Source organism: Daphnia pulicaria, chromosome 11 (genome assembly GCF_021234035.1).
Source record: "Daphnia pulicaria isolate SC F1-1A chromosome 11, SC_F0-13Bv2, whole genome shotgun sequence".
Lineage (NCBI taxonomy): Eukaryota > Metazoa > Arthropoda > Branchiopoda > Diplostraca > Daphniidae > Daphnia > Daphnia pulicaria.
The window spans coordinates 2,616,108-2,625,418 of NC_060923.1; the positions used below are offsets into that span (position 1 = coordinate 2,616,108).

The 9,311-nt window shown below is 37.1% G+C and overlaps 3 protein-coding genes and 1 long non-coding RNA gene across 7 annotated transcripts; all 4 read right to left on the reverse strand.

The window, feature by feature from the left end:
- Window positions 1–300: 300 nt before the first annotated feature.
- On the reverse strand, window positions 301–1,498 carry LOC124315801. Of its 2 annotated transcripts, XR_006911697.1 has the most exons (4): window positions 1,446–1,498; window positions 1,293–1,367; window positions 1,046–1,218; window positions 301–824 (listed from the first exon to the last, which is right to left on the reverse strand). It is a non-coding gene; the product is annotated as an uncharacterized LOC124315801 (long non-coding RNA). The 2 variants fall into 2 exon arrangements; XR_006911696.1 differs by having other exon boundaries at window positions 301–1,218.
- An 835-nt stretch (window positions 1,499–2,333) lies between these two features.
- LOC124315619 (chromobox protein homolog 1-like) lies at window positions 2,334–3,868 on the reverse strand. Of its 3 annotated transcripts, none has more exons than XM_046781407.1 (5): window positions 3,739–3,868; window positions 3,375–3,527; window positions 3,058–3,304; window positions 2,866–2,981; window positions 2,334–2,773 (listed from the first exon to the last, which is right to left on the reverse strand). In XM_046781407.1, exons 2-5 carry the CDS (start codon window positions 3,473–3,475, stop codon window positions 2,659–2,661), a joined length of 579 nt encoding a protein of 192 aa, XP_046637363.1. In that variant the 5' UTR covers window positions 3,476–3,527; window positions 3,739–3,868; the 3' UTR covers window positions 2,334–2,658. The 3 variants fall into 3 exon arrangements, with proteins under 3 accessions (XP_046637363.1, XP_046637362.1, XP_046637364.1); XM_046781406.1 differs by having other exon boundaries at window positions 3,375–3,531; window positions 3,739–3,842; XM_046781408.1 differs by having other exon boundaries at window positions 3,375–3,552; window positions 3,739–3,838.
- Window positions 3,869–4,931: 1,063 nt separating this feature from the next.
- LOC124315476 (protein FRA10AC1-like) lies at window positions 4,932–6,599 on the reverse strand. The gene is made up of 6 exons (XM_046781177.1): window positions 6,451–6,599; window positions 6,236–6,341; window positions 5,998–6,160; window positions 5,765–5,930; window positions 5,544–5,703; window positions 4,932–5,479 (listed from the first exon to the last, which is right to left on the reverse strand). Exons 1-6 carry the CDS (start codon window positions 6,487–6,489, stop codon window positions 5,154–5,156), a joined length of 960 nt encoding a protein of 319 aa, XP_046637133.1. The 5' UTR covers window positions 6,490–6,599; the 3' UTR covers window positions 4,932–5,153.
- A 749-nt stretch (window positions 6,600–7,348) lies between these two features.
- LOC124315442 (radical S-adenosyl methionine domain-containing protein 2-like) lies at window positions 7,349–9,287 on the reverse strand. The gene is made up of 5 exons (XM_046781116.1): window positions 8,507–9,287; window positions 8,022–8,440; window positions 7,805–7,954; window positions 7,705–7,737; window positions 7,349–7,636 (listed from the first exon to the last, which is right to left on the reverse strand). The coding sequence occupies exons 1-5, from the start codon at window positions 8,760–8,762 to the stop codon at window positions 7,463–7,465; spliced, it is 1,032 nt and encodes a 343-aa protein (XP_046637072.1). The 5' UTR covers window positions 8,763–9,287; the 3' UTR covers window positions 7,349–7,462.
- Window positions 9,288–9,311: the final 24 nt, after the last annotated feature.

Below are 9,311 nucleotides of genomic sequence, written 5' to 3' on the forward strand. Positions count from 1 at the left end.
CATGGTTTGGCTCGAGTTTCGGGTAAATTGAGAAGATATGCCTCATGGCCACATGGGAACATTCAAGGACATACGGAATTGATCGTTGATTTTTGTAGACTTTGAGTGTGCCTTCAATGCGAATGAGGTCAGAATTTTACTTTTCATCCAAAGAACATTCACATTTTTTTTTAAATATCCCTAAAATAAAAACTAAACAAAAAACTTCCCTTCGGGTACCTTGCTAACGCAGGTAGCTGACAATTTTACTTTTCATCCAAAGAACATTTTCATCCAACAATAAGTCAAATACCACAATAACGGATCAATTTTCATGAAATAGAAAACATTGTTCAACAGGAAACTTACTCTAAGAAAATATCATACGACACGGAAATGATTTTTCTATGAATACGTTTTGACTTTTTTAGGTATAAAATAACGTAATTCCAGTCGATGACTATTTTTCAGCTTTTAGCGATTTTCATGTTCATCTATATTAGATGAAGAAATTGCATTCAACTTAGAAGCAGAAAAAAAATGGGTTTGTGCTGTTGATACAGGAAGTTTTTGATAAAATAATAATCACACCAATTGGAAATCGGAGTGTCAAAGAAGATGCTTCCATTTTACACCAATTATTTAGAACACCTTTAAGTCGGAATGCAATTGCGAAAAAGGTAACAGCGGTATCCACATCAATACCTAGATCACTTGTATCACGATAATGGTTAAGGGAAAGAAAACTTTACCAAATGATTTCAAGTGACCCATCAATCTGCGTAAAATCCTTCCTTTTCAGCTGCAGTAAGGCTAAGTACTCAGTTACAAAAATACCTCGACTCCTGAAACATTTAGAAAGAAAATATTATGTTGGCTTTTGATTTAAACTTAATTTGTTTGCAAGAAAGTAGCAAGACAACCAAAAGCAAATAGCTTGTATATAAACACATTAGAACTGATATCTAGTTATGGCAGCCAAAGCATGATAGGTTACACCAGAATTAGTTACTGTTAACAGTAATGAATTTAGTTTTGAATACAGGATTGTTAGAGGAAGTCGTACCAACTAGATCTTAGCATAAACAAAATAAATTTGATCGCTTCCGTCCTGCTTTCAATGATGTCAGTGCATTTAACGCCAAATTGTTAACAAATGAATGTAAAGTCAACCCTTTTTGTTCAATGTTGTCAACGAATTATTGCCCTTTAATTCAGAAACGGAAAAGAATCGCGCATCTACAAAGAAACAGTATTTATCATAATAGATTGCCTATGATTAATCAGTTTTTTTTTTAATGTGTTTCACACACTTGATTCATTGTTTCATTGTTTGGTCTGCCAGCTTTGGTGCGAGTTTTCAATCCCGTCACCAAATCACGTTTGTCCTAATTTTAGCAAAAAACAGAAATGCAAGGCTATTAGCATTCGACCGAAAGGACATGAATTAATAAAAACATCTCAACCTTAGCGTGAATTAAATCGAGAGCCATTTGCAGTCCAACTGCTTTTAAATCGGTTCAGTGCACTTATGATGTAGGCTACATGTGCAAATCGAGAAATCGGCCGAGCGCGCGCGCTACCCATTTCAGCTTGCTCCATTTCCAGTGGCGATAGCTCTTCGACGAACGACTAACACTCAGCAGCTTTGTAGAATAGATTTAAAAGTTCCGCGTTATTACGGAGGGCCTCTCATTCTCTTCGCCCACGAGCAAACGTCGAAATTCCTGTGGAAAATTGAGTGACAACTAGCCGATTCGAGACAGAACAATAGTTAGTTTATCCGACATGAAGCGAACATTTTAAAACCAATACTTATCCCGGACTTCCGCACTGGCAAGAGCTACTATCTCTTTTCTACTCGTTCAAGTCTTTATCTTGCAGTTTGCGTGCAGTAGTTACGTGGAAATTAAAATTGCACAGCTGAAACCTATAAACTGTTTGAAACTGATGAACCAAAGGTAATAAATAAAACGGCATTCAATCTGTATGCATGGCCGAAAGAATAACAACATTTGAGAACTGATAATTAACTTTGTGTACAAACATCAGAAATGCTGCTTTCTTCCTTAATTCTGCAACATTTTACTTACCTTTAAGCTTACATTTCGTCCGGAAAATGACAATTATTTTTTTTTTCTTTTTAATTCTGCATTGGAGGAAGTTAATATGTCGATGGAAGGATGTTGGAGGGATTAACCTATACTGTTTTATTAAGACATTTTACTTTTGAAACAGATCTAAATCATACTTACCTCTTGTGCTGATGGCATGGTGACTTCTAATTTGTCTTCAGTTCTAATAAAATGTGAGTTTAAGAATAATATGAAAGGTGTTGACAATTCAAAAACAAGTTATAAGACATCCGTTTTATTTCTGGTTCTGTGAACCTAGCGCTAAAAAACATCGATTTACTCTAGCTTCAAAGACAAATGAGTATAATGAACATAAAAGCTGTTTCATCACTTGCTAGATAATACTAAGATATGGTTGATAAAGAGAAAGATGTGGAGGGCTAAACAATAGAGAAGGAAGAAAAAGGATCTGTGTTTCTGGAGTGGGCAGTAAGATCAGGATCTATCAACCAGCTCATTCTTCTTAAACATGGCATTGCACGTTCGTGCATTTTTGAAGATTAAAATAAAAGGGGAATTATTTTTGTAAGCATTCGTCTTACTTTTAATTTTTTTTTTCACCCCAAATAAGTTTGCTTTCGTAGAATTTGATGACCATTTGAGGAAATAAAACATATGCTTTTTCAGCAGGAACAAATTCAGGAACATCTTGATCTTTCCTATAAGATTTGAAACCATGTTAGTAAATTCAATGAAACATTTGATAAGCTGGGATAGAAAATTATTAAAAGCAGAAACGAGAAGAGCTAACCATCTGATGAGGAAATGAAGTTCACCAGGCTCGTCGTCATCATAAGTATCGGTTAAGCCTAAAATCGCCTCAGCCTCAAGGCCGAGTTCGACTCCACGTGGTGGTTGGGGTTGGTCCTATTACATCAAGTTCTTTACATCAAACAAGAATTTCCCCTTAAATGAATGAAAAATTGAACACTATTAATCTAACCTCTTGGTCTTTTTTCTTTCCAGCTGCCTTCACTTTTGCTGGTTTGTCTTTGATGGATGTTGAACGTTTATTTTCCTTGATGGTACCTTCTGTTTTCTTTTTGGGTTGGTCCAATTTTTCTTTTCTCTTTTTTTCAAATTCAGCAATTAATTCATGGCAATCTAATGCATCGACAGGCTCCCAGGTGTTCTCTTCATCTTCATAACCTTTCCATTTCAAGAGGTACTCCACCTTCCCTTGAATTTCTCTAGAATAATTATAAAATAAGATGGTTATTTTCTTATCAAGAAAAGCAATCTGCAAGTAAGCTAGCTTACCTTCTATCCACAACTTTTTCAACTTCGTATTCTGGCTCCACTACACTGACTTCCTCAGGTTCAGAATCTTCAGACAATTTCTTTTTATTAACTCGGCCCATGGTGGAAATGAATATTTGAAGTCTCTCTTGTCAACTCTTTTCCTAAAACAATCTTCCAAATAAAAATTAAAAAAAATGCAGTTACATTATGAAACGATGCAATATGAACAGTTGCAATGGAGCACATGGCGCTGATGACTCATAGATAATTGATTTAAGCTGTTTCTCATTTCATTTTGTAAATAAATTTGCGTTTGTTTGTTTATAGCAGGTTAATACTGTACTTAAAATTAAGAAAACACCCACTCAAAATCATCAATTACCTACAAAATCACCGTGAATGAAGATTACGGAAGCGTGGTTTAAGAAACAGAGACGTACAGAGACGTTCAGATACGTTGGCTGCCAAAGTCGAACTGACGATGTCGACTGTACTTCAAGTCAAGTCCAACCCTGGTGGGTAAATTTTTAATTTGTAACTTAAACGGTTAAACCAAAAATAATAGTATTAAAGAAAAAATGTTAGGAATGAGAAAAGTAAAAAAATCTATTCTAAATTTACATAATCGTTTTTTTTTAAACTGAAATTTTTCAAAAGATGCAATAGGCTAACGTTTGAAGAGATTACAGGGTGATTGGTCGACTAAATCACGTGATCAATGGCTCGTGACCTTCGACGATCATCAATTGTTTTATAGAATGTTGTGGAAACACTGAAACACGAAGCGACGCACAATATAGTAATTTGAAGAACTAGAAATCAACAGTGAAATATGCTACCTTGTTTTGCTGTTTAAGTCAGCACTCAGCAGTTTGTAACATTTTACAACCGAATCCTCTGGCTATGTCTCGAGTTTCAAAAAACGATGGAGGGAGTGGGTGGAGGGAAAGAGCCATTAAAAAAAAATAAAATAAGCGAAAATAAGAACTGCAAATTTGTGTTTTATTAGCTACGTTGACGTAACAATTGAATGAATCGTTTAATACCAACAGGGAAGGGAAATCGGTGTTAATATATCCTTCTTCCTGATGTCTTTCGATGCCGACAGTTTAGGCAGGCGGATCACGTCCAGCTGTTGTCAAATTTTCAAAAGAGAAAGTCGAATTGAATGTGTTCGTAACATGTTGAAATCCTCGTAGAATGGAAAATCTGCCCAAGTACATGAAAAACCAAGCCATACCAATAATGCCGAAGTAAATTAGCGCTACCGTTAGGAGAAAATAACGACAGCCATATGTGCTGCAGTGCGATTCCTGCTGATCATCTTCCACTTCAGGATTCTCCGATTCTGTTTCTACATCACTTTCGTCCTCCTCGGAGACCTCTGGGATTTCGGAGTCTTCAGTGTTTTCGGTCTCTGTGAAATCTTTCGGATTAGCCATTTATTCGCCAGACAATGGATAAGTATCTATGATGACTAACCGACGGCTTTATATAATGTGTCATCTGCTCGACATCATACGCAAACCAGTTTCATGACCTTTGCACAGGCCATAAACATAATTGATATTTAGGTGGATTAAGGATTCAATCATATTATCAAAAATTTTAAATTTACAAATAATGTTCATTGAAACACCATTGAAATATTAATTATTTGAACATATAGGAAGTGTTAAAAGGATACATCACGTACCTGCACGGCCCGACGTATGCTGGACGTATGTAACCCTTTCAACTGAAAATTATCGATTAAAATCATTCAAGTTTGTTCGAGATCGTCAAGTATATTGTGTTTCAAAGAAACAAATCTTCTAAAAACTCTTCAAACTCGTCGTCGCGTGATTTGTCTTCGGTTGTCTGTTGACCCTCGCGCCAAATATCTGTACTGTCGCTCAGTTCTTGAGTTTTACCAGGATTAGCAGAAGATGGCTCGCCAGCTTCAGTCACGCCATCTTTACTGGTTCCCGGAGCCGGTTCCTCGGTGCTTGGCTCACCTTCACTCTTTCTTCGATCCTTCGATGATCGCTTACTCTTCGTTTCCTTCTTGATTTTCTTCTTCTTTGTAACTTCTTTCCTCTTGTGATGGAAATTAAGATTATGTGAACAATCGTTACACAAACCTTCAAATTAAAGTTGCAAATTAAATCGAAAGAAATTTTGAAATACTTTTGGTGTGTAACTTACGAATTTTTACTAGCGAATTCTTTCTCACTCCATGTTCCACGTAGGCAAAATTAATCTCCCAAGTCCTCAAGTTAGCCTTTTCTGGGCAATTCTGTTCTCCGCAACTGAATTGCCCTTTACCCGTGACGACCTCCTTTTCAACTCTCCATCGAATGCCAACCTAGCGGATGAAATAATAAAATACATATTTTGAATAATTCGAGATTTTCATTTCAGTATACCTTGTTTTCCTTGTATCTTCTGAGGTCACAAATACAGTATTCTTTGAAAAGCTTGTCGTGGTACTTTTTGGCTATCTGTTTTCCCCAGGTGTCGATCGTGTCGTCTTCTTCCCACAAAAATTGATGATTCTCTTTGATGATGTCAAAATCTCTTTTATCTCTTGTCCTTGAGTAATGAGTAAAAAATTACTGCAATTAACTTGTTTGGGTAAGAAGAAGAATATTTCACATACTTGTCACGTTTCAGCATATCAGCTCCTCCAGGTATGGAGAGGTAGTATTCGTTGATGAGAAGCTTGTGCCTGTCGTAAGCCGTTAACCCCCTCAATTGTGATTGCATACTTCGTCTGGCTTCTTGTGCATATTGCTCAGTGAAAGCAGATTTGGAAACTAAACCTGTTATTTTAAAAATGTATTCAGAGTAAAAGTTTGTGAGACAGTCTACTGCATTAAAAAACTAATACACATTACCTTCACTTTTTGGTTTTTCTTTCACAACCCAATCCTTCTTTCTTTTTTTCCTTTTGTTTTCCTCTTCATCTCCTTCATAACTGGAATCATATCCCCCAGCATCTAACTAATAGGATGATTTCAAATAAAAAAAAAGAGTTATTCAAAATTCTTCAGTTCCACTAGACTTCCACTTTTGACTTGGGGAAATGAGATCTGATATCTTAACGACCAACCTCAAGTGGAGAACCTCGTCGCGAGTTACGAGATGACATGCTGTATTCAGAATAATTATAGTTAGAGTTGATAGGATTAAAAGTTAGATCTGAATGTACGAAGTTCTCACAACCGTCAAAACAATCCCGGTTTGTTTTTATTTATTTTTACTTCCGTCGATAACGCCATCTATGAGCCGTTCTGCGTTCTGCTATTCAAAAAGAATGCAAAACGTTACACGCGGCAAAAACTTTTTGAATATGCAAACGGCAAACGCATTTACGAAATCACAGATACAAGAGATTGAAGAGAATCTCGGTCAGTAGCCCAAAGACACGGTAATAACCAATTTATTCGTATCAAAATAATGGTGAAAAACTACCCAAATTCATAAAATTCACTCCCCCTCGCACGGACTGGTTGCCGTGCCAATTTCACGAATACAAAATGTTATGATCAAAGTTATGATTGTAGATAATTTAAAGAAATAAATCCTAGGAAAAAAAATGTCTTCAACAGAATACAGAATACAAAGAATTAGTCTCTTTTCAAAAGTAAACGACACGTCACGGCACTCATCTTTCCATCGGCCATACGTAATTTGATAAGTGACTGAAATGAGCCATATGCAATCTCGCTTGATACACAGCCCAATTTCCTTATTTTCCCTTAAGTGATCCGCAATTATCATCTATTCCAACGCATGCTAGTCCCAGCGTCAAACTTGAAAATATAAGGGATCTGAATCTATTTGGTAAAATTTTTTTCTAAATGGGACATCGTTTGAAAAACAAAATAAGTAGGTATGATAATTTGATTTCAGGAATTATGGTACCTTAATGGATATCCTTTCATTGACTTTTTAGGCAACCCTATTCATTTTTCTTTCTGTTTTTTAAACTCAAAAGATTGTACGATTGCAGTCATTTTGTATTTCTTAGAAAAGAAAGAGGTACACATTCTTTTTTAAAAGAAAAATCTTTGGCTAAGTGGAAATTTGTTAAGTGTCAGACGTTTACGATGTCATCGATTTCACCACTCTAACAGAGATGGAGACATATCGGACTTACTCCAAGTATATTTGCCTCCACGCTGGAAGAACATTTCTTCGTCAAAACCACTCCAGTGGATGGCCGCTTCTACACCGACGTCCAGCAGGGACGGCGATGGAGTCTTTTGCCCGTTTGTACAATCAAGGAATCTCATCTGAAAATTTAAAATGAACAAATTATGTTAATTTAATCCAATGTTTTATGCTTCAATAACACTTTTACCCTTTCATCAAGAATCAAATAAGAATTGCGCATCTAAAAATAACAGCACATTGAATTAGAATTTAAAATAATCAAGAATTTAAAAAAGTTATTTACGTACTTTGATATTGGATTCGGGAACCAAACAAGCCACGCCCGAATGACGCTGGAGAAAAGTCTCAAACTGTTGATCTGAAATTACCAATTTCTCCGCGTTGCGTAAAGCCTCTTCACCTTGATTTTCTCCGCCGATAAGCAAACATTGGAACACCTGTAAATAATTATTCTTTATAATCATTTCATGACATGCTTATTTAAAAAAAAAATGATTTTCTTACTTTCCAGCGGACGGGATTCAGTTGATGGATCTGACTGTTCATGTCCTCGTCGACATTATGAACATTAATGACGGAATTAATTTTGAATGCGACTCGATAATCCCGACACCAGCCTCTCACCCGTTCCAAACTTTCCAGGTGTTCGCTTCCTTCGTCACCGGTTTGAATTTTGTTGCCATTCCGGTGACGGCCAATCAAATGATTGGTCTCGGCCTTAAAACTGTCGCAAGAAACGGCCAAAATGTCGAGATATTCACCGAATCGAATGAACCAGTCTTCGGTGATGAGGCTGCCATTGCTGACGATACTGACGCTGGCCAGTCCCAGTTCCCGCTTGCAGAATTGAACGAGCTGGCCCAAATAGCGGCCTTTCTGATGAATAAACGGCTCTCCACCCGAGAAGTTGATCTTTTCCATTCCTGCGTAAAGGTACGAATTAAACAATAGAGAAATCAATCATTGAAATATGACCAGCTCATTCTTACCTGCTTCATGGAGGAGCCGGAGTCCTCGCATGGCTTCTTCCAGAGGTAAAACGAAACTCGATTTGGCCGTGTGAAAACAGAATCCACACTTGTAGTTGCATTGGCGGGTAAAATGGTAATTGACGCTGGTCGGCCGGGGTGACGAATTAGACGAAATTCGTTTCGATTTGTCATCAACTCGCTGGTAATAGATGCGAAAGATCCATTTAACAAAGGATTGCCAAAATTGGCGGATCCAGATCTCCAAAAACGTCATGTTCGTAATTACGCCTAGTGTCGCTTACTAATCGGGCCGATTAATTTGAATGCCACTTGCACCAAGAGTCACATAACCGTGTGTGAGGTCTTTTCCGACGTCCTCAAGTACTTGTAGTCCGCATTTGTATACAACTCGTGGGGCGTGGCTTCTTGTCTGCGTATCATCGTTCCCAAACCAAAAATTGCACGTGGCAGCTCAGCGTCGTTTTGATAAGTTGATTTTTCACGGGCTGGAAACGGGATCGTAGGGTTGAACACAAAGGCACGTTTTATTGCCTTTTCAAGTTTTCCACGAATTGTGATTCATTCCGCCGCTATGTAACTTGAAGATTGATTAGAAAAATAGTTACACGGAAAGATTATTAAAGGCGAATGAGTCAGTAGCAAACAAGTAAACTGGCCAACAACTGCGCGGCACTTGAAACGATCCGTTTACAACGATATAAAAGTAGACGATAATACGTTGAGATATGGAAATAGAGATGAAGAAAAATACCATTATTGTTCAAATATTGTGTTGGTGACTCAGTAGCGGTTTTTACCATAA